The sequence below is a fragment of the Moschus berezovskii genome, chromosome 6 (assembly GCF_049115385.1).
Source record: "Moschus berezovskii isolate FMDL1 chromosome 6, NW_MosBer_1.0, whole genome shotgun sequence".
NCBI lineage: Eukaryota > Metazoa > Chordata > Mammalia > Artiodactyla > Moschidae > Moschus > Moschus berezovskii.
The window spans coordinates 118,718,673-118,742,082 of record NC_142465.1 but is presented as its reverse complement, the minus strand read 5'-3'; the positions used below and the strand labels follow the sequence as shown (position 1 = coordinate 118,742,082).

The window sequence follows — 23,410 nt, the reverse complement described above, 5'->3', positions numbered from 1 at the left end:
CACAGACAAACACACACACGCACACACACATGCTCAACAAAGGCTCCTGCATCTGGATGAAATTAATTTCCAGATTGCATTTTTAAATTAAATTTAAAAAAAACCAGAATGCTCACAGCCAGCCAACCATGGAGAGGCTGGGGAGCTGCCTGGGGACAGTGTCCGTGACCCAGGTTTCTGTGTCGGCTGCCACCTCCAGGGTGGCCTCCCTTGCAGGTGAGAGGGAGTCAGCAAAGGTGGCACCTCCTTCCAGTGTCCCTCTCCTTTCTCTGAACTGGAGAGGGGCCGTGAGGCCATGCTGTCACCCCAACGCCCCAGGCCAGTTAGACTGAGCTGGCTGCAGAGGCCTGTAGCCCAGCAGCGCCTGCGCTTGCCATGGCAATGACACACTGAGATACAGGATGCTCTTGCCGAAGAGGTTGGACCCTGTCCTCAGTTCCCAGTAGAGGGTAAGCCAGGACATGTGGGCCAAGCAGATGCAGGGAATTCCTGGCTGGATATCTGTCTTAGACTCGACCTTGGGATGTCCCCCCAATTCCGCACACTCTGAGGTCACATGGCCCTGTATCTAAATCCCAGCACGGCCCCTCCCCAGCTGTGCAGCCTTTGGCAATGACTTTGCCTCTCTGGGCCTCATTTCCTCATCTGTAAATTAGGGAGACCGACTCCTCACTCACAGTATTGTTGCAAAGATTCAGAAACACAGGGCGTGGTGATTGCTAGTATTACTATTAACTACTAGAGAATATGGGCTTCCCAGGTGGCGCTAGTAGTAAAGAACCCGCCTTAGCCAGTGCAGGAGATGCCGAAGACAAGGGTTCGAGCCCTGGATTGGGAAGATCCCCTGGAGGAGAGCATGGCAACCTGGAGAATCCCATGGAGAGGGGAGTCTGGCAGGCTAAGGTCAATAGAGTCTCAAAGGGACGAGACGGACATGAGTAAAGTGACTGAGCACACATGCACGCACTAGAGAATGTGTACAGAGAAGGTAAAATCTAGTGAAGAGGTTATGAATACCAAGGCTGCCATTGTCACCAGCTTGCTACGAGTGCTCAATATGTGTTAGCTTAAGGAATGTCTGGAGCAGCCCCAGGCTGAGCGCTGGGCACACAAAGATAAATTAGACCCCGACCTTAGCCTCAAGGAGATCTGATCTCAAGATGCAGATAGTCCTACAAGACAGCAAAGACAGCAGAGTGTGTTCTGGGAAACCCAGCAGTTTGGGGGGCCCAAGGAGAGGGATTGGACTTAACACAGGACATCAAGGAAGACTTCCTGCAGGAGGTGATAGCTGCAGGAAGAAGACAGGGAGGTGGGATCAGCTGAATGCACAGGAGGTAGGGGGCAAGTTCCAGGCAGAGAAGCAGCATGGATACAAGCCTGAAGGGAGCTGTCTGCCCAGAGAATGTGGGTGGCACCTGCCTTAGGCAGTGTGGTACAGTGGTTAGGGACGTGTGCTCTGGAGCTGGACAGCTGGGCTTAAATCCTGGCTCTGCCGCTTCATAGCTGTGAGATCTCAGACACTCTTTTAATTCGTCTGAGGCTTGGTTTGCATCTCTGGGCTGAGAATGATGGCAGCAGGGGTTCCTCCCTTGTACACCGTGAGGGTTGGACGGGCTAGGATGTGTGAAGTGATTAGAGCGATGCCCACCAGCCACTGCTTTGGTTGCTGTTGTTGTTTCTTAGCCCTGGTGCTTTAGGCCTAGCCGTGGTCCTGCTCCCAGCCCCTGCGGGCATTGTGGACTCCATCTCTGTGGGGCAGTATCTGCCCACAGCTGGCCCTGCCTCTCCCTCCCTTCTCCCCTCCCCCAGCCCCTGTGGCTGCTGCCATGGGAACCACCCAGGAAAAGCCTGGAGCTTCCAGCAATCCTGGGGGGGGGGGGGCTCCAGGGGAAGGTGGAGAGGGCTGCTGGGGAAAACAGGGGTACCGGGGATTGGAGCCAAGTCCTCCTCCTATGTCCATGTGGACTCCTGTCTCAGCATGCCGGACCGCACTGCCGGCCTCTGCTCCCTGGTAGGAATTCTCATCCATATGTCTCCAGGCGGAGCTGGCTTCCTCTTGAAATCAGGCAGTTGGGGGGTGTGGTGGGGAAGACTGCCGGTCAGTCATTCACACCTTAGCAAGAACAAGCCCCTGGGATAGCTGCAGGCCTCAGGGAGGTGGTAGGTGGAGGTGGGGCCGCGGGAGGGATCCAAGGTGCTGTGATGCAGAGTTGTGGGGTTACTTAGTCCTCAAGCAGCCCAGAAGCCCCAGGCACTCGCCGGAGAACTTGCAAGATCAAGGTGCTCAGGACACCCAGAGCCTCCCCTTGAGGAGCCCCCGCCCCACGTGTGGGGAGGGGAGGCCTTCCAGGCAGACGGCTCACACGCGTGTGTGTGCGTGTGTGTGTGTGTGTGTGTGTGTGTGTGTATGAGTGAAAGGCAGCACCCTCCGCCGGAGCCCAGCCCAGGGAAGGGGCTGGAGGACTCGGAGGGGAGCAGCCCCCATCTCACTGCAGAGGCTGAGGCTGAGCGCGGGTGAACCAAGCAGGAAAGATCCAGAGTCTGGAAGCCGAGATGGGGAGGAGCTCCACTCCGTCTCCTCCAGAACCAGAGACACACCCATGCCCTCCCAGGCTGCACAGCAAAGCCAGGCCGAGAAGAGGCCGGAGCTGGGCCTCCAGGCTCCAGGCTTCAGATAGCGTCTGGGGGCCCTGCTGTGGGGACCCAGGACACCCAGGGAGCCTGGCTGCCGGGAGCCGGGGCGGGTCTCCCGGTGGAATGTGGGGCAGCAGGGCTGGACGCCGGCTCTGCCTCCTGGGAGCGCCTCCACTCCGCCACTCGCCTGTACGTGCCCACCTGCATAGATGCCCACAGCAGGCAGCAGACGGGGGAGGCATTCGAGTGATTAATAAGCCGCTCCCTTTAAACAGCCGCAGTCCCAGGCAGGCACTGTTTGGAGCTCAGCTACCCCAGCTGCCATGGCGAGGCCAGGAAGCAGCCTCCCCCACCATCTGGGCACCCGGGGGAGACTCAGACCCTGGCCTGGGCAGGAGGATACACACAGACCTGGCTAGCATGGCCCCGGGTGGCAGAGGAGGGTGTGAAGGGCACTCAGGCCAGAGGGAAGGCCTTTCCCAGCCAGTATAGGTGGGGCAGTGTATCTGGGAGGCTTCCTGGGGGAGGCAGTCTCCAAGAGGTGGTGGTAGGAGTCAAGCAGGGGAGGAAAAAGGGGCTGGGGGCATTGAAAGTGTTGGCTGGGCAGAAGGTACAACCCCTGCGAAGGCCCAGTGTCCCCAAAGGCTCCTCACGGTGGAGGCGCCTTGGCAGGAAGCCAGCGCCCCTTCACGAAGGGGCATCTACGGCTCAGAACCCCCATCATCTCTGCTTTGGGGGACAGACTAGACCTCAGCGTGGAAGTGCTGGGTGAAGAATAAGAGAACCGATGTCAGGGGCCCTGAGACCCCTGGCTGTGCAGTCTAGGGTGCCTGGTGGGGAGGACTGAGTCGGGGAGTGGCTGTGGGGTGAGCTGGAAAAGCGTGTGGCTGGTGGGGCAGATGGACCAGTGTCTGTTGCATGGAGTGGGGGGAGGGCAGCTGAGCCATCGCCCTGAGTCCTGCGCTTCTGAGTGGGGGGAGCGGGGGGTGTGATGGAGCAGGCTGGGGCAGAGCTGGCCCTGGGTGGGGAGGCCTGGCTGCGTTCCATGCAGAACTTCGGGGTGCTTGGTGGCCCCAGGTGGACGCTGCGAGGTAGGAACTTGGGTCAGTGCGTCCGAAGACAATGGACTTCCTGCATTTGCCCTGGGCTGGGAAGGATGGGGAAGTGCTGGAGCGGGAGGAGAGGGGGTGCTGAGAGCCTACTCGGTGGTGGGGACGGCTTCAGCAAGGGCTAGGAGGGTAGGCAAGCTGGGGCACCTGTGGGAGACAGCTGGCCAGTCTGGGCGTAGCACCCGCATGGGGGAGGGAAGGAGGGTGAAAGTAGGGGCTCCCACGCCATGTGAGCCCCAGATGTCCAGCTGAGAATTCCTTCCAGAGAGCCTAACAGTGTGGGGCCCCCCACCAGGGCTCCTACCTAAGGATGTGGAGTCTTGGACGGGGTGCTTGGGTGGGACAGGGTCCAGGGCAGTGGGATCCGGGAGGCGGCCAGCAGGGCAGGTCGGGGAGAGGCATTGGTGGGGGGTGGGCATGAGAAGAGGAGCCAAGATTCCCTGTCCCCCCAGAGGGCCCACCACCCTCTCTGAGACCCCCAAAGCAGCCGCCGTACCACGTCTTCTAATCGACCCCGCTGCTTAACTGCAGCCCCTGCGGGGCGGTGGTCCCAGCGTCTCTCAGCCTCTCTCTGTCTGCCCGCAGCAACTACACCGCCTTGTTGGGAGTGTGGATCTACGGCTTCTTCGTGTTGATGCTGCTGGTCCTGGATCTTTTGTATTACTCGGCAATGAACTACGACATCTGCAAGGTCTACCTGGCGCGGTGGGGCATCCATGGACGGTGGATGAAACAGGACCCCCGGCGGTGGGGGAACCCTGTCCGGGCCCCCCGGCCAGGGCAGCCGGCCCCGCAGCCCCAGCCTCCCCCGGGCCCCCTGCCGCAAGCCCCCCAGGCCGTGCACACACTGCAGAGAGACAGCCACACCCCGCCGCTGATGACTTTCCAGAGCTCGTCCGCCTGGTGAGTGGCTGCCATCGCTTGTCTTTGATGAGCTTGGAAAATGCCGAATTGTTATTGCAGCTGGGTCTGGCTCGTCGATTACTGGACGATTTGCTTATTCGCCAAGAAAAGTTTGAAATGGCTCCTGGTAATAACATGTACCTGTATGGAAAGGTTGAAACGGAGCTTAGGAACAAAGCTTGCAAGTTTGTTTTACTCAGATTCTGGTGTGAGAGCTGTTGGCACTGAGGATGAAATGGAGTTGCGAGTTTCCTGGCTGCCAAGGCAAAAAGGGGAAATTGGATGATGGCTTTCCTGGCTGCCAAGGCAAGAAGGGAAATTGGATGGCTTTCCAAGTTTTCATAGTCTGGTCAGAGGACACAAATTGATCTGCCAGGGGCTGAGGGAGAAGCTTTACTTCCAGCATCAAGTTTGAAAATAAGCATATTACTGGGCTCCATTGTGCATGTATGTTAAGTCACAGAAAGGCATCTGAGGGTGACGCAATCAGACGGCTCAGTGATGGCTCAGGGGAAGGGAAGAAAGTCGGCGAGGGGGGCTTGGGTCTTGGTTGGCCTTAGAGGGTGGCTGCCCCAGCAGACCCCCCTTTATCCTGCCCCAGGAGCACATTCACGGTCACTGCAATTCTCATATCTATTTGTCTCCAGTCAAATAGATGGTGGGGGATGGGGAATAACCTAACCTGGGGGTCCCTGGGCAGTCAGGGCTAGAGGCAAAGGGGAGGAGGTCTGTGTGTTTTGGAGCAGGACCCCACTGTGTGGCCAGCCAGCACCAAGGACAGGCACCAGCCCCTGAAGGCACCAAGCTGAGCACAGATGCTCAAGTTCAGAGTCAGGTGTGGGGTTCAGGTACTCTGCAGGGGCGGAGCTGCAGCCATGGACACACAGGGCATGGGGTACTGGACATAACAGTACATAACAGGACATAACATAACAGGACATAACAGTACTGAGTCAGCCTGCAAGATCCCAGTGCAGAAACCTACAACACGGTGATCCCTGCCAAGTCCACGAGCTTGACAGGCAACCCAGCCCCAGCTCTGCCAGTTCCAGCTCCGAAACTTTAGGCAAGCCCCTTCACCCGCTTTACCTTCCAGTCCTTGTGAAGGAGCAGTGTAAGGACCTGCACTGCCCATCTCCACCTCCCGCCATCCCAGGGTTGTCCTGAGGATCAAACAGAATGCCTGGCGCATAGTGGGTGCTCAGTGAACCGTTGCTGCTTCTTTGTTGGAGATGCAGCCCAGCTAGTTCATGATCATTTAAGTAGCTAACAGATTGTGACCTTTTCAATAATGGATGACTTAAATAATTAATAAGATACACTTAAATCAGCTTGTGCTTATTGATCGAGTAATTGCCCCATCTGTCACACAGGAGACAAAGAGGCAGGCTTGCTCAGCTCAGCTGGCCAAATGTGGGCTGGGTGGGTCCTCTGGGCAGGGCACCCGAGCCGGGCTCCCGGTAACGCAGAGGTGATGGGTGGAGAAGGGGCCGCTCCTCAATTTGAGGAGTGGGGAGGGGACGCACAAGCCCACCCAAAGCTACAGACCATGAAACAGCTGTTGGCTCAGCCCCAAAGGTGGGGTTTCCTGAAATGTGGGTCTCTCACTGCAGACACACCTGGGGTGTTTGTCAAAATAAATTCCTGGGTCTCAGGCAGAGCCTCCTGATCAGAAATCTCTGGAGGTAATGCCTGTAGGCAAGATAGTTTGAGAACCGCTGGAAAATGTTGTTCCCAGGAGCCAAGTATTCTGAGAGCTGAGAATCTACCGTGTAGACAAAGGTACTTCTGCCCCATCCCTCCATCCCTCCCCGTGTACTTGACAAGACCACGATGTAAGCCCGTCCTTCTGGGGAGATGCCATTCTGCCTGCAGGCAACCCGCTCCAGTATTCTTACCTGGAAAGTCCCAGGGACAGAGGACCCTGGCGGGCTCCAGTCCACAGGGTCGCAGAGTCAGGCACGACTGACGTGACTTAGATGCACGCACGCTTCTCAGAACCCGGGATGGCTTCCCTGCACCATAAGGGACCACGTTGGCCCATTTCTGAGTTGCTGCATCTGGTCCTAACAGTTCTGTCTCTCCCTCGCTGTTAACCCTTGCTTGTCTCCAAAGTCTCCCCCTTTCCACATGGTACACATCACATGCCTCTTGTGTGCCAGGCGCTGTGCTGTGTAATCCAGATAAGGTTCGAGGCAACCGGCTGTGGAGGGGAAAGAGCGTGCAAGCTTTGGGGGGTGGTCTGTGACGTTCGAGCTCATGGTAACTGTAGGAAAGGCTGAGGTCACGGCTCACAGGGTCTGCTGTCTGCAGGGGGAGACGTTTCATTTTGGAACTCAGGGCCTCTGTGTGCCCTCCTGGGTTGCATAGGCAAACTCAGAACAGAGTTTCCATCACTACATGAGCCTTCCTTCAAGAACGAGCATCAGGAACCTGCAAAGACATAACGGGGGGTAGGGGGTCCCTGGGGTGCTGCCCACCTCCCATTCTGCCCTCCACACCCTGCGTTGCCTTGGACCAGGGCTTCCCACTTCTGCTTGTGGTTTGCCAGCCAAGGGGAAAAGGGACGGACTTGGAGAGCGGAGCAGACCTTCGTGTTGCTGGGCCTCCTTGGTTCAAGGAGTGGGCGCCCTTGGCTCCAGCAACTTCTACTGAGGGCTGGCTGTGTTCTGGGCACTGTCTGCATCCTTTCGTCCTCACCAGGATCCCATGGGCTAAGTGCCCACGGCACGGGCACCAGTCCCAAGGTCCCCAGTCAGCAGGGTCAGAACATGATGGGGCTGGCAGGCAGGTGAGCAGTCTGGCTCCAGCCCCTGGCCTCCTGCCACTGGCCGGCGGCTCCCCGCCCTCTGGGCTGCCAGGAATCCCTGCCCCCTCCCGGTGTGGCCCTGCCTTTCTTTTGTTTGTTGTTGGGTTTGGCTAAAGTTCCCCAAACAGCCCCTGCCCCTCCCTGACTCTGTGGGAACTGGGGACGCAGACGTAAGCGGGGCAAACGAAGCCAAAGTTGAGAGCAGCCATCCTGGCAGGGAGGGTACAGCCTGGAGGAGGACACAGCCGGGCTGTGGGGCCAAGCAAGGTCAAACAAGTCTCTCCCTGTGGCCAGGCAGGGGGAGGGCTGTGACCAGGTGTGACGGGCGTGCTCACGGGTGCTGTCAAGCCAGGGGCCGGGGGTGGCTGGAGAGCGGGGGCCGGGGCGCCATCCTCAGTGTTTCTCCCGGGACAGGAGCTCGGGTCTGTGCTGCTTTACTCCGAATTGTCACCTGTGTCTTCCAAACACCCGCGTTCCAGCCGTTGTGAGCGCTTCCCTGGGCATCGTGGAGACGCATCCCCTTGAGCACGGGGCCCTCAGCTGCTCCCTAAGTCTGCCTGGTTCGCTCTCTTTCGACTTTCACCTCCAGAACTCTTCATGGCCTCTCTCTCTCTCCCTCACAGGGGTGACCCCAGCTTCTCCAGCTCCTGGAGGCGCCTCCATTCCTGGCCCACAGCCCAGCTTCTCCCCACACGGGAAGGAGGACCAGGGGTTTTCCTCTTGGAACAGGGGCTGGGGAGGAAGGGGGTCTTGCTTGGTTCCCAGAGTCTCCATCACGAGGTGCATCCCTCTTCTGGGGGCCTCACACGCCCGTTCTGGCCCTTATTTGGGGACAGAGGACTCTGGAGTCAAGATCCAGCTCTGGACAACTCCAAGGGTGACTGAGGCCGGAGGCTTGTCATAGGCATCCCGGAGGAGAGGCCCCAGGGGGCTGCTGCTGCCCGGTACAGCGGCTGGGAGGAGGGCTGGGCCTGGACACCCAGCAGTGGCCTGAGTTGACCCTCGGTGCTCCAGCTGAGTCCCGTGTGGGGCAGGGCTCAGTGAACGCTCAGAAACCCACGGAGGAGGCTGTGGGCACTGCCCCCTACTCTCCTCCAGACAGCCAGCAGGGATTGACTCAGAGTCAGGTGGTGAGGGCACAGACACACAGACGGAAACAAGATCAGAGATGGGAGAGGGAGGGAAGAGCCAGCGCTGAGTGCTGACCGCGTCGCAGACAGCGGCTCCCTCAGTGGGGTGGCCCCCGTCAACCATGAAGCCACCGTCCTTCGTGAGTGGATTATGTCAGTGTCGCCATCTCTGTTGGCGTTGTTGGAAGCAGCTCGTCTCTTGGGGCAGGAGTCAGATGGCTTGGATTCAAGGCCCACCCGTGCCGCATGTGGGCTCTGTGGCCTCAGGCAGGCCGCTCCACCGGCCAGTGCCTCGGTGTCCCCATGGAAATGCCAGCCAGGGGTCGTAATCACCCTGAGAAGTCCTGGTACAGGACTCGGCCTGGTGCCTGACCCCCAAGTGTTGGCGATTCTTGAGGTCATTTCACATTTGGGTAAATAAACACAGTATGGGTCCTGCCCTGCCAGGATTGACAGTGAGGGCAGAAGCAGTCTTCACCCCGAAGGGGCCAGCCACACGCCACTTGTTCTGTAGGGGTGTTGAGCCCCATTTTCAGATATGGAAGCTGGGGGGTGGAGGGCTAGAAGGAGTTCGTTGACCTGCCCAGGTCAGCCAGGAAAGGGGAGACTGAGCAGGGCCCCAGCCCAGAGCCAGTGGCCTCTCTGCTGGGGGCTCGCAGAGTCTCTAGAGGGGTGGCCTCTTCCGCGGGAGAGGGTAGGAGCCTCTTCATCAGAAAGTCCTCCAGCAGTGCATGGGCTGCAGTGGCCCCAGGCTGCCCTTTAAAAAGCAGTTTCAGAGGCCGAGCATCAGGGGCCCCGCATCTCAGAGCACGACATGCCTCTGAGTCCCGGCAGACACATGCTGCCTCCATCTCCTTCACCAGGAATGCTGTATCCTCACCTCCTGTTTCACCTCTCGGGATGGCTCTGGGGCGGCCAAGGCCACCTCTCATCACCGTTGTCCAGAGCAGGGACCCCACAGCCCCTGGGTTGTGGAGCTTTTGGCCTGGATAGGGATCGGGGGCAGTCCGAGGGGATCAAGGGCAGCTGCCTTCAGTTCATTTCAGGAAGAAGCCAGCTTTCCCTTCGTTTACACGATAACAACCTCAGACTGCAGCGTTTCCTGCTGAGATCCCCTGCAGGCTCGGCCTCCCCTGGCTCATTTCCTTCTGAAAAGTGGTGACACGCTGCCCCCGCTATTTGCTCATCACATCCCCCTGGAGAAGGAAACGGCAAACCACTCCAGTGTCCTTGCCTGGAGAATCCCATGGACAGAGGGGCCTGGTGGGCTGCCGTCCACGGGGTCACAAAGAGTCGGGCATGACCGGGTGGCTTTCGCTTCTCCCTTGTGCACTTGACACGCTGTTTTTCTCCCGTGTGTAGGGACGTTTCACCTTGACACCCCTCACACACTGGCCGGCTCACCGGCCACAGGAGGGCGGTTCTGGGCTCTGCATCTCCTTCCCACTGCCCTCCCCCTGCGGCTCCCCTAACCTGGTTTTCCTTTTGCCGCAGCTCAGGGTCGAGCTCCTGGTGAGTCTCATCTCTGTCACTGTGCCATGGTTCCCCAGGGCTAGAACCTGCGCCCACTGCAGGCATGTTGTGTCTGGTGTTCAGGGCACGCAGTAGGTGCCCAGCAAGTGCTGTTTGGTTGACACGGCAGCTGCAGAGCTGGAGCTACCCACCCCTGCCATGTCATCCTAGCCCTCAGGCTGTGTGCCTGTTTGCCAGTGCCTGTCCCCCAGGGGTGGAGGGGGCCTAAAAGAGAAAGAGGAGGGGCCCTGGGGTGCTGCGGGAACCACCCAGGCTTCTAGCTGCAGTTGTGGGGAGAGGGGTCCCCAGGACACGGTGTTATCCCCCTGCTGCCGTATTCATGTGTCGCCGTATTCATCTGAGTCATTGTCACTGAGGATTGCAGTCAGACGCTCCTGGTTTTGAATCCCAGCTTGACTCCTCTGGACCTGAGTCTCATTTTCCTCATCTGTAAAATGGGGACAATCACAGCCTAACCTCACAGTCAGGTCTTGGGACCCAATGACGTTCTGGCTGCCCTCCAGGATTCCCCCTCTACCCCGCGCCGCCCTGCCCCATGGTCCCTGCCTGGTCCCCTCTGGTTCATCCCACCTCCCCATCCCCCCTAGGTAAGGGGCTTCAGCTCCTATTTTGGCCCCCAAGACCCTCCCCAGCCTACCTCAGTCTCTCTGAAGCCCCAGGCCTCTAAGCCCCAGGCCTCTCCCTTGTGCCCTCTTCCCTCTAAGACACACGAGAGCAAGTCGAGCCCTGGAAACCTTGGTGACACTTGCTGTTTAGACCCACCCCCGTCATTATTTCCCTGATAACTCCCCCCCAAGAACTGAGTTGTGCAGGTATTTCATCCCCTGTTGCTGCTGCTAAGTCACTTCAGTCGTGTCCGACTCTGTGTGACCCCACAGACGAAAGCGCACCAGGCTCCCCCATCCCTGGGATTCTCCAGGCAAGAACACTGGAGTGGGTTGCCATTTCCTTCTCCAATCTGTGAAAGTGAAAAGTGAAAGGGAAGTCGCTCAGTCGTATCCAACCCTTAGCGACCCCACGGACTGCAGCCTACCAGGCTCCTCCATCCATGGGATTCTCCAGGCAAGAGTACTGGAGTGGCTTGATGAGCAAACACAGGCCCAGAGAGACCAAGTGGCCTCTCTGGCTGTGTGGCCTCAGCCACACCGCTAAGTCCACGGACCTCAGCCAGGGTCTCTCTAGTCCAAAGTCTCCCAGAACAAAGTCCAATCCCGAGCCAACCGCCGCAACCCCCGTCCATCTCAGAGCCTCCTTCCGTCTCCCCCTCCCTCACCTAGAACCCACCCAGCTCATTGCAGAACTCATCCGTGCCTCCCCTGTGGAGTCCCTGGAGTTTGCCCGACTCCGGAGCCTCCCCCAACCCCTGGCAGATCACAGCCATCGCTTTCTTCCCGGCTCTGCGACCAGAATCCCTGGTGTGTGGTTTTGGCAGGGATACCAGCCAACGGCGAGAAATTCCAGAAAGTTAGGAGACAAAGGGAGAGGACAAGATATCCTCTTTCCTTGGCACCACATCAGACACCGAGGAGGCCTCCGTGACTGGGATTCAGAAGGCAGTGGATGTGCCGAGTGGGGCTGGAGTTTCAGGGCTCGGGGCTTCCAGCTGGGTCAGGACGCTGCGGCCCTGTCCCCTCTGATCCCATCCTTCCTGGCTGGGCCCTGCCTTCCCCCCACCTGGCCTGGTTGACACGGGAAACCACCCTCTGCCAGCTCTCCCAGTTTTCATCTTGTTCGCGTGGCTTTGGTGGAAGCCCAGGAGAGTGTTTGCTCATCAGCGTGGCTCAACAACTGCGGGCGATTCCTGAGGGATGGGGGTGGTGGTGACGGAAAGCCCAGCCCAGAGGTCTCACTTGCTGTGTATCCTCGGGTGCGTTGCTGGCCCTCTCTGCGTCTCCGCACCTGCTCTGGACAACGGTGATGAGAGGTGCCGGCGGGCACATGGAAGGGCCTGGCCCAGGGCTCAGCACACAGTAGGACTGCAGGGAGCACGGGCGCTATTCCTAGGGAGCACCCCTCTCCCCTCAGCAGCTGGTCTGTCCCTCCTTACCCGGGGGAGGGCAGAGAACCGGACTTCTCCGGGGAGAAAATCAACGTGGGGCTGGGGGCTGAGAGGGGACACTTGGGTTTGGTGCCAGGGAGTGAATGTAAATAGAAAGGGCACAGGTGCAGATGGGCGCTGCTCCAGCACTCACGTTGGGTGCCCCGTGTTCCTGCCCCAACCCCGCTGGAACAGAAGAGTGAGTGAGGGTTTGTCTGCCTGATTTCATGCCTCACTCCTAGCTCTCAAACACTTACTTGGTGAATCCTCATCTTAAGGACAAGAAAACCAAGGCACAGAGAGGTTAGATAATTGGTCCAAGGTCACCTCTCTGGTCACCCGCAGCCTCAGCGTTTGAACCCAGGCCATCTGCTCCAGGCTGTCAGGGCCAGGTCTCCAGTCTGGTCCCTTCGTCCAGGGAGCTGGATGGGAGGAGCAGGCTGGAGTCAGGAGACAGAGCTTGAGGGCCTCCACATCCCCCTGAAGCCTTGGGCAGGAACCGGCTTCTTGCGGCAGAGTCCAGCCAGGGCAGGACCAAGGGCAGGGGAAGGGACCAGGAGGAAGAGGGGGTGTGTGGCATCCAATTCTGGTCCAGAGAGGGGCAGGGATGGGAGCTGACCTCCTGTACTTCTGTCCTGGGTCAGGCACCTGGACACACAGTGAAATTGACTCAGGTGCAGACAGTGGCAATGAGTGATCAGGTCTGATTGGAGGGAGCCCAGAGGAGACACCTGCCCATCCTGGGCATCAGGGAGGGCTTCCTGGAGGAGGAGACGGCTAAAAAGGTCTTTAAGGATAAGTAGGAATTAGGCAAAAATTAAAAAGACAGCAGGGAGGGTATTCTAGTAGGAAAAACAGAATGGACACAGGCTGCAGTGAGGGGTGAGGCCCACAGAGCCTGCAAAGGAAGCAGCTGTCCAGGCACCCAGTGCATCTCAGAGTTCACTCTGTTAGAATAATCAGATCATCAGATTCTTTTTCTGGTGAAGCCCCCTTCACTGATAATATGCCACAAGAGGCCAGAAATGCCCCCCAGAGAGTCTTCTGGGGCTCAGAGCCTTCTCCTTCTGCTCTTTACCTGTGCAGAGAACCACAAACCCTGACAGACCCCCAACCCAGCCCTTGAAAGAAATAGCTGGGTGCTGAAGACACCTGAGTCCCCGGGGTCCAGAAGCAAGGAGCAGGCCACGTCCAAAGAGACCTGGGGCTCTGCTGGGGGATTTTCCCACTCGTACCAACGAGTAAACTTTGATACTGGAGCAAAAGGGAAGCGGATGGATGAAGTGGTTTGGAGGGAAAGCCACGGGCAACCCAGAGTTCGAATCCCACGGCGGCCCTCCTGAATCCCGTGACCTGGGCGGTTCTCCCAACGTCTCGCCCCCTCCCTGCCCACTCCCCCTGCAAGGCTCAGGGTCCTTGGGAGGGGGCCATGAGGGGTCTGGGAGGCGGGGCCTCGGGGAGCCAGAGCCCAGGGCCCTTCTTGCTGGCCTTGGTTATTACTTCCCTGAGTAAGCCGTTTCCTCTGCCTCAGCCTTCCACCAAGAAGCCGTGACAGTGTCCTTTCTTTTCGTGCCAAATTTCCCATCGTAAAATCGCCCCTGCTCATGGAGAGCAGGCGAGGAGTAGGCCAAATGGCTCCCCACCTAGTGCGGCCCCTTCCCTCCGGCCCTCGCTGGTCGTCAGCGCCTTGTTTCACTTTTATGGTTGCTGCCTTCTCACATAAGACTGTGTGTCTTGGGTTTTTAGTTCAGCTTTATGTCACGGAGAGCTGCCTGCATTATTGAGAAGTTTTCATAAGTGCTGCTTTAATAGCTACGTTCATCGCGCCTTGAGAGGCGATGGTCCATCGCCCCTTGACCTGCCTCCATGTCTCGGGCCACCTGGGAGCTTCTGACCTCCCGCCCGGTGATGCTTCTCTTCCCTTCTCAGAGCATCGCTCTGCTCATGCCCCGGCTCCCTCAGCCTCCAGGATGAGAGGGTTTCCGGAATCCCCTCCTCATCCCTGCCCAGACACGGGCCCACCGGTGATGGAGTGCTCACTCCTCCGAAGCCAGCCGCCTGCTCTTTCTTTATAGGCAGGGAGCAGCGTGATGAGAGGCAGACCTGGAGGCTTAACAGATCTGGGTTCAAATCTTGCTCCCAGGCAAGAAGCCCTCCAGCAGGTGACTCAGCCAAAGTGTCCTCACCTGAAAAGCAGGTGCTGAAATCAGCCTCACTAGGGTGCTGTCTCGGAGAAGGCAATGGCACCCCACCCCAGTACTCTTGCCTGGAGAATCCCATGGACGGAGGAGCCTTGTGGGCTGCAGTCCATGGGGTCGCAAAGAGTCGGACACGACTGAGCGCCTTCACTTTCACTTTTCACTTTCATGCATTGGAGAAGGAAATGGCAACCCACTCCAGTGTTCTTGCCTGGAGAACCCCAGGGACGGGGGCGCCTGGTGGGCTGCCGTCTATGGGGTCGCACAGAGTCGGACACGACTGAGCGACTTAGCAGCAGCAGCAGCAGCGAGGTGCTGTCTGGCTAAACAAGACATGGGAGAGCCTGACGTACAGAAACGGCTGTGCACGTGTTTCCCAGCATCCCCAGCATCTCACTGGGGGTGTGGCAGGCTTTCTAGGATGTTGAAGATGGCAGTCAGCTGACCCCAGGGTCCACAGCCCTCTCGGCCAAGTGCCAGAGAGCAATCAACACGAGAAAGGGTTTCAGCGAATGAGTAGGAGTTTTCTGGAAGTCAAGAAAGGGCAGAGAGAGCAGTTTGGCAGTGTGTCAGACGAGGGAGAATGCTGAGGAGAAGCGGGGAGCCCCAGGGAGCCCCAGGTCCTGGGCACCACCTCTCGTGACTCCCAGGCCCTCATTGGCTGCACCTGAGTCCACGTCACTCCTCCGTCCTCATCTCCCCAACCTTAGACGCTGGAGGGCTCTTCTTTGACCCTCTTGTCCCCACCTTCACCACCCCGGGAACCCCACCCGGTCCGTGTTTCCGGTCTTGTCCAGCTGCACCGCACCCCTGCCTGGCTCCATCTCCACCCCCATCTCCCGTCTCCGCTGACTCCAGACTCACCCGGATGTTCAGCAGACCCAGCGGACAAGCACACCCAGGGACCCCCGCCACCTCCCGCAGTCTCCTTGGGACAGAATCTCGGAGCCAGCCAGAGTGCTCCCTCCTTTCCCACTTCACATGTCCTGTCGTCAACCATAGACCCGCACGAGCCCAGAACCCACGCCCTTCTCCCCAGACCAGCCATTCCAGTCCATCTTCTCACCTCCTAAACCTCTGCTTCTCTCCTCTGCCTCCCACCCACCCCGAACACCCAGCAGCAGCAGAGAGATCCTTTTCAAACATGACTCAACAGCCACCGACACCTCTCTCACAAGGCGGCGAGTCCAGCAGCCTCTCACTGGCCACACAGCTTGACCTGAGACCCCCCTCCCCAGTCCCTCTGCCCTCCTCTCTCCCAGTTGCCCCAGCCACACTGACCTCCCTGGTTCCTGAGCTGGCCAAGCCCGCCCCCACCCCAGGGCCTTTGCACCTGCTGCTCCCTCTGCCGGAAACGCTCTCCTCCCAGACACCGGCGGGGCTCGCCCCCTTCCTTCCGCCAGACACCTGCTCGAATGTCACCTGCTCCAAAAGGCTTTCCTGGGGCAAGGTTTATAAATAGTAACAGCCCCCCCACCCCTGCCCACCACCCCCTTCTCCTCCCGCTTTTTCTCTTTTGGTTTCTACATGGAGCTCACCCCTCTGTTGAGTTTGATTTCTTGCCTGCTATCTCCTTTGCAGTCAGGAATCCTGAGGGAGATGGGATTGATTGGTCCTGTGCCCGGCCGTGCCCCCAGCACCCGGAAGTAGGTGCTTAATAACCAAGTGTTGAGTGACTGCATCTCTGTCTGCCCGGAGCCGGGCAGACAGTCGGCACCTGGTAAATGTGATGAGTGAAGGCGTCGTTATTGTTAACCCCAGGAGCTCCCATCTATTGAGGAACCGGTGGGCAAAGCTGGCCACCCTGGGCTCCAGGCACAGAGGAGGAAACCGAGGCTCAGAGAGAGTTAGCAGTTTCCCCAGAGCTGCACAGCGCCTGGGCCGGCATTCACGCCCAGGTCGAGCTGACTCCACAGTCCACTGCTCGTGCATGAGCACTCCCACGGTGGGAGTGGCACCCCGAGATGGTGCTCACGAAGTGCCCAGCCCCGTGCTGAACCCAATAATGGGTTCCCTGTGCCAGTCAGGCCTTGCCCACCCCTGAGGCAGGACCTCAAGGGTTCCCCCAAATGGTATGAGGTCTGGGGCTCCAGGCACCGGCCCACCAAGCCCTCTCTGGCTGGACGCAGTATCGACTGGAAACCATACGGGTTCTGCACCAGCTCCATCAAGGCTGCCCTGTGCACGTGGTCGGGTTGCGTGGTTGGTTTGGCTTGGTTTGGTTTTGGGTCTTCCTCCTTGCTCTTGCACCATTGTGAGGGTCTCTTTCAGCCCTCAGAATCTTACTGGAGACCCAAAGAGGGGCTGAAGCAACCAGGAGCCCCCATGCCTCCACCTGACTGCTCGCCATCTGCCTCCTTCCTCTAGGCACGCCGCCCCGTCCGAGGAGGTCCCAGCTGCACAGCAGCAAAGCAGTGCAGGCTGGCTTACAGAAAATGTTGCCTCAAGAATCTCATGGCCTCAGCCAGCAAACTTGCAGAAGGTCCAGCTGCATGGTCTTGGAGTCAGAGCTGGGTTCAGACCGTGCCTCCACTTGCCAGTGGGGGAACTCAGGCAAATTATCTCACTTCTCTGAGCCTCAGTTCTCCCATCTGTAAGATGGGCCCAGTAGACTGACCCTGCTGGGAGACTGTGAGGATTACAACAGGGCCTGGCCTGTGACGGGAGCCTCCATAAATGCTCATTGTAATTATTGGTGTGTTATTAGTGCAAGAATGAAAGTGGAGACGAAAAGCCACAGAATCCCCCGCCCCCACCCCCCGCCACACACACACACACAGGTGTTTCGCATTTTCTGCTTTCTTATGCACGTGCTTTTACACGCTTCCAAGAATGATGCACAGTAGGCCCCCTTATCCAAAGTTTCACTTTACCCAGTTTCAGTTGCCTGAGGTCAACCTTGGTTTGAAAATATTAACTGGAAAATTCCAGAAATGAACAATTCATAAGTTTTAAATTGCACGCCATTCTGAGTGGCGTGACGCCGCCCTGCCCTGGATGTGAAACGCCCCTTCGTGCAGGGTGCTCTGTCCATCCGTCGCCTAGTCCTCCCGGTTACCACAGGACTCACGTTCAAGTGACCCTCACGTACTTAATAATGGGCTCTCGGAGCAACAACAGTGATGCTGGCGGGTTGGCTGTGCTGAAGGGAAGCCGTCAGTGGTTCCTCTTAGTCAAAGGGCGGAAGTTCTCAATAAGGAAAGAAGAAACAGCTAAGATCTTGCTAAGATCTATGACGAGAATGAATCTTCTACCCGGGAAATTGCGAAAAAGGAAATAGAAATCTGTGCTAGTTTTGCTGTCGCATCTCAGACTGCAAAAGTAACAGCCGCAGGGCCTCCTAAGTGCTCACTATAGATGGAAAAGGCATTAAATTTGTGTGATGAGATACTTAGAGACCACACGCACATAACTTTCATTATAGTGTGTTGCTACAATTGTTCTACTTTAATATCAGTTGGTGTTGTTAACCTTAAACTGTGCCTAGTTTATCAATTAACCTTTATCCCAGGCTCACACGTATACAAGAAAACGTGGTCTAAGGAGGGGCTAGTCCTCTCTGTGGTTTCAAGTACCCACGGGGGTCTTGGGATGTGCCCCCTCCATGGTTATGGGGGGACGACTGCACTCACAGTTCTGCATTCTCATTTTAGTCACCTAACATTAAATTAGCCGTTACTGCGGTTTTGACTCAATTGCTCTAAATATCGTTGTAGCAGCTCCCCAGTAGTCCAGAGTCCATATGCTGGCATTAAATCAGCCATTTCCCCACAGCAAGGCATTTACACAACTTAACAATATATATATATTTTTTACTGTGACGAAAACATTGCAAGGGGGAGGAACACACTCTGGCAAGTTAGGAATAGCAACAAACACTTTTACGTGCTTATGTTTTCCCTCTTTTGAAGTATGTCCTCTGCATAGATTCCCAGCCAGTGGATTACTGAGTCTGGGGGTGTGACAGCTTTATGGCTCTATGAGTGTCAGCCTCATTCCCAAATGGACTGTCACCCTCCCGCAGCTTCTGAGGATGCAGCCCCCTCTCCAGTCTGAGGTTTGCTTTTTTAAAAATTATTTTACTAATGGGGTCAAACACCTCGCTTTCATCTGTTTATTAATTGTATCTCCTCTCCTGTGGCGTGTGTGTGTGCTGAGTCACTTTAGTCGTGTCCAACTCTTTGAGACCCTGGGAACTGTGGCCTGCCAGCCTCTGCTGTCCATAGGATTTTCCAGGCAGGAATACTGGAGTGGGTTGCCATGCCCTTCTCCAGGGGATCTTCCCAACCCAGGCATCGAACCCGGGTCTCTCACATCTCCTGCATTGCAGGCAGCTTCTTCACCACTAGCGTCACCTGGGAAGCGTCCTATCCTGTGGGGGTGCCTGCATATTTTACCATGACCCCCAAATAGGAAATAATTGAAGCCATTTCCATCAACATTTGTTTCCTAAACTTCAGCTCCTGGGTGTTCCTCTTGTCCGCGTGCCTCTCTCCCTTGCACTGTTTACTTGCTACACTTTTTATTGATCTTAAATTAAGCCTTTTCTTTTAAAGAAAACCCAGACTTGCTCTAAGCACTCTTATCTTTGGTTTAAGAGTTACTTTTTTCCCAGGAAACTCTCCTATGCAATGGGTGGGGATGTAAATTGGTGCGGCCACTCTGGAATACAGTGTATAGGCTCCTTAAAAAAGTAAAAAGAGAACTATCATACAACCCAGCAATTCTGCTCCTGGGCACATATCCAGAAAAGACTCGACCTCTAATTTAGAAAGATACATGCACCCCAGTGTTCATAACAGCACCATTTACAATAGTCAAGACATGGAAACAGCCTGTGTCTATCAACGAAGGAATGGATAAAGAAAGTGCAGTGCATATATACAATGGAATGCTGCTTAGCCATAAAAAGAATGAAACAGTGCCATTGCAGCAACGTGGATGGACCTAGAGACGGGTCTTATCATACCAAGTGAAGTATCAGACAAAGACAAATGTCACGTGATATCCCTTCCCTGATGGCTCAGCTGGTAAAGAATCTGCCTGCAGTGCAGGAGACCCCAGTTTGATTCCTGAGTCAGAAAGATCCTCTGAAGAAGGGATAGGCTACCCACTCCAGTATTCTTGGGCTTCCTTTATGGCTCAGCTGGTAAAGAATCCGCCTGCAATGCAGGAGACCTGAGTTCGATCCCTGGGTTGGAAAGATCCCCTGGAGAAGGGAAAGGCTTCCCACTTCAGTATTCTGGCCTGGAGAATTCCATTGACTGTATAGTTCACAGGGTCGAGAAGAGTCAGGCATGACTTTCACTTTCATCACTTATATATGGAATCTAAAATGTGATACAATGGACTTATTTACAAACAGAAGCAGACTCAGAGACATAGAAAACAAACTTACAGTTACCGAAAGGTAAAGGTATAGGGAGGGTGAAAATAGAAGTTGAGATTAGCAGAGACATACTAGTGTATGTAAAATAAACAATAAGGTCCTACTGCAGAGTGCAGGGAACTATATTCAATATCCTGTAGTAAACCATAATGGAAAAGAATATGAAAAACATTATATATGTTTATATACATATAACTGAAACACTTTGCTGTACACCAGAAGCTAACACAACATTAGTAACAGTAAATCAACCATACTTCATGTTTTTTACAATTACATTTTCCCTAGTACATATAAAACAAACCCATAAACATATCCGAGAGTTGGGGGGGGCCACCTCAACAGAAAGTGAAAGTGAAAGTCGCTCAGTCATGTCTGACTCTCTGCGCCTCCCTGGACTACACAGTCCAAGGGATTCTCCAGGCCAGAATACTGGAGTGGGGAGCCTTTCCCTTCGCCAGGGGATCTTCCCAACCCAGGGATCGAACCCAGGTCTCCCGCATTGCAGGTGGATTCTTTACCAGCTGAGCCACCAGGGAAGCCCAGTAGAACCGGCAGTTAAATCTTGAGACATTTTTGGAGCCTGTTGTAAAACACAGTCACTATAAAAATTCAATGATAGAAACTTCCAACTCAATAGATCATATTAAACGCAAAGCTGACAGATATTCGAATCCCTTCACTTCCTGCTTGTTTTGCTGCGTCCGCTCCTCTCTATGCTCTTGAGGTCTGCTTATCTGTGTGGTGGAAACAGGCAGGATGGTGACCACCGCCCACCGCTCCAGGGTTCCACACTCAGCAACATCATGTTGGCAGTGTTTTTGTTTACACCATAGAAACAGGCAGTAAAGCTACAAACCAGGGCTTCTTTTCCCCTGCAGGACTGGTCATTAAATGTTTATCAGCTCACCGCTGTACGTAACGGCTCAGATGCTGGCACCGCCGAGGGTCTGCCTGCCCCAGTGGTCTGTGCCCCTTACTGTAGAGAAGCAGACGTTTTCTTCGGTGAAGACAGGGTCCTGGTGTTCCCGGGGACATCCTGGAAGCAGTAGCCAGGATGAGAAACAGGTGGTTCTTGGGGGAGATTCATCCACCCTTCCCACACCTGGTCCTTCCAGGTGCAGAGAATAAGGGAGTGGGTGGGACCAGGAGGCAGAGAGCCTGGTCAGGCCTCTGGCCACACATCTGGCTCTCAGTCCCCAAGCAGACCTCTCGGCATCCCTTTGCAAACCCTCCGGTTCCATCTGCCCTTCCTTCTCTGAAAGAGCCTGCAGCAGGCACCCTGAACTCCCTGATTTATTCAACCAGCGCTTTATCCAAGGTCGGCACTAGGTCGTGGCTGGTGCTGAGTGCCGGGGTAGAAAGATGAAATGGGTTTAGTCCTGCCTGCAGGGAACACTGGCTGGTGCCGGGCCAGAAATCGATCCTGCCCCTCTGCTTGCTTTGCCTGGAAGATCAAGGTGTTCAGCCTTGGGGTGAATATACCTCAGGGAGGATTTGGGGGGAAAACCCCTGAAAATACACTTCCAGAGTGAACTAGGCCCACTCTCTCTGGGCCCAGGATGCAGCTCAGCGAGGTGCGTGGGGGCTTTGGGTCCAGCCAACAAGATCCACGGGCCCGTAAATCACTCACTCCTCCAAGCCTGTTTGCTTGTCTGTGAAAACAGGGTCACCAAGATGACAGAGGGGTGCCTGTTAGGAGCGTGACGCAGAGCCAGCACTTGGCCTTGTGGTGCCCCCATGCCCAGGGCCCCGCTGCCAGGTGGGCGTGGGCACAGTGTACACGTGTGGGGGTCTGTGTGCATGCGAAGTGCAGGGGTGTGGTTTGGGCGTGTGTACGTGTGTGTGCGTGTGTGCTGTGCATACTCATGCTTGGGTGTGTCCCTGGCCCAAGCCTCTGCCCTCTCCTGCCGCCTTGGTCCTGACCCCAGAGCCATGGGCATGGGGCGTGGAGGAGGGGCCAGGGCATCTGAGCAGCTCGGGGTGAAGGAAGGAAGAAAGAAATGAGACAGGTCAGCACCCAGCCCACGGGAGCACAGCGGTGTGAATGGCCCGGGGCCAGGGGCCAGGAGCCACGCACAGACAGCCCAGGGTAAGGCGCAAATGCTCCGAGGAGGCACCTTCATCTCCCAGGGATTTACAGAAGAGCGGACCAAGCCCTGAGCCCCGGGCCAGGCTACGGACACAGAATGAATCAGACTCCTGTCTCAGAGCCGGGAGACCCTCACCCAAGCTTGGCCTCCCTGGCTGCCCTTCCCAGCTCCCCATGGGCTCTTGCTTAACCCTCAAAACCTTACTCGGGTCGCTCTCCTCCAGCCCCTGGAGGACCTCTGTCCCTGCTCCCCGCTCCCATCACAGGCAGGACCACGTGGTCTGTTGTCCCCTCTGTGCCCACTGGACTGGGCAACAGCAAGGACCATCTGAGTCCTGCTGGGGATCCCAGGGCCTGGAGCAGAGCCCTGGGCTGGGAGTCACGGCGGCTCGTCCCCCCAGCACACGCCCCAGCACACCGCGTGGGCAGCCCTGTCCCTCCCCGAGCCTTACTGTCCCCACCATGTCAGTTGAGGGAAGGGACAGAAGGCTTCTGTGATGCCTTTCAACTTAAAACCTCCCCGACCTTCTACCTGGCTAACGGAGATGCGGACGGGGACAAGAACAGGCGTGGAAAGCGCTTTGAAAAATTCACAGCAGGAACCCAGAGAGAGAGGCTTTCCTTTTGTGGGGCGGGAGGAGGGGGGAGCTGTGGACAGAGCTGCGGATGAAAAGGACCGCTTCCGGAGCACTTTGTGGCATTTAATGTAGAATGCAAAGCGCCCGGGAAAGCAGCGGCATCAAATATTTACCAAAGCAGCATTAAAAATTCACCTTTAGGATGCAGAGGTTTAAAGACCCCGAGCTTCCTGCGAAATGCCACAAGGCAGGAGGGTGAAGTGATGGGCACGAGGGTGTGCATAGGGTGCGCACAATGATGCCCCCGGAACCAGGCACTGCTCCCCACGGACCCCTCCTCTACGCCCTGCCAGAGCGGCCTTAAGCCCTGCGTCTGCAGAGGCGTGCGGGCAGCCCTCCTCGGCCAGGAGCCTTTCTGAGGCTCCCGTGACCTGTGGGATAAGCACAGGCCCTCGGCTCAGCCTCCATGGCCCTCTGTGATCTGCTCCTCTGGGCAGCTGAGTCCCATAGGATGAAAGGAATGAGCTGCTGAGGTTGGAGGAGATTGAGGTGGCATCGGGGGACGTTCCAGGCACTGGGAGGGGCCCGTGCAAAGGCACTGAGGCAGACAGATGCAGAGTGTTCGTGCATCAGAAGCCAAATCAGGGTGCGGGCGTGTGCAGAGAGAAGGGGAGCACAGGAGCGGAGGGGTGGGAGACACAGGGGGTCTGAGGTGCAGGGTCATGGTGAGGAGGGGGCTTCCTGTCCAGGGGTGGGGGGAGCCCTCCAGGAGAGGGTCAGGGGCCCGGCAGTGAGTCCAGCAGAGGCCGGCACTGGCTCACAGGCTGGGCTGTGGCCGGGGTGGAGGAGGCGGGGGCAGACAGCCCACAGGACTGGCTGTGGACTGGGGAAGGGGTGGTGGGGAAACGGGGGGCTCCACAGACTGTGCGCCGGGCTCCAGCCTGAGCCACTGGGGCGATGCCGGTGGGATTTCCTGAGATGGGACCCAGGCCTG

General features: G+C 57.0%; 1 protein-coding gene across 2 annotated transcripts in view; it reads left to right on the top strand.

Annotated features, from left to right (window-relative positions):
• Positions 1–23,410, top strand: part of SHISAL1 (shisa like 1) — a 79,682-nt gene that overhangs the window by 38,604 nt on the left and 17,668 nt on the right. For both annotated transcript variants that reach the window (XM_088837556.1, XM_055396039.2), the window contains one exon: positions 4,332–4,649. In XM_088837556.1, coding sequence (XP_088693682.1) covers positions 4,332–4,649 — 318 coding nt within the window. The remainder of the gene's footprint in view (positions 1–4,331; positions 4,650–23,410) is intronic.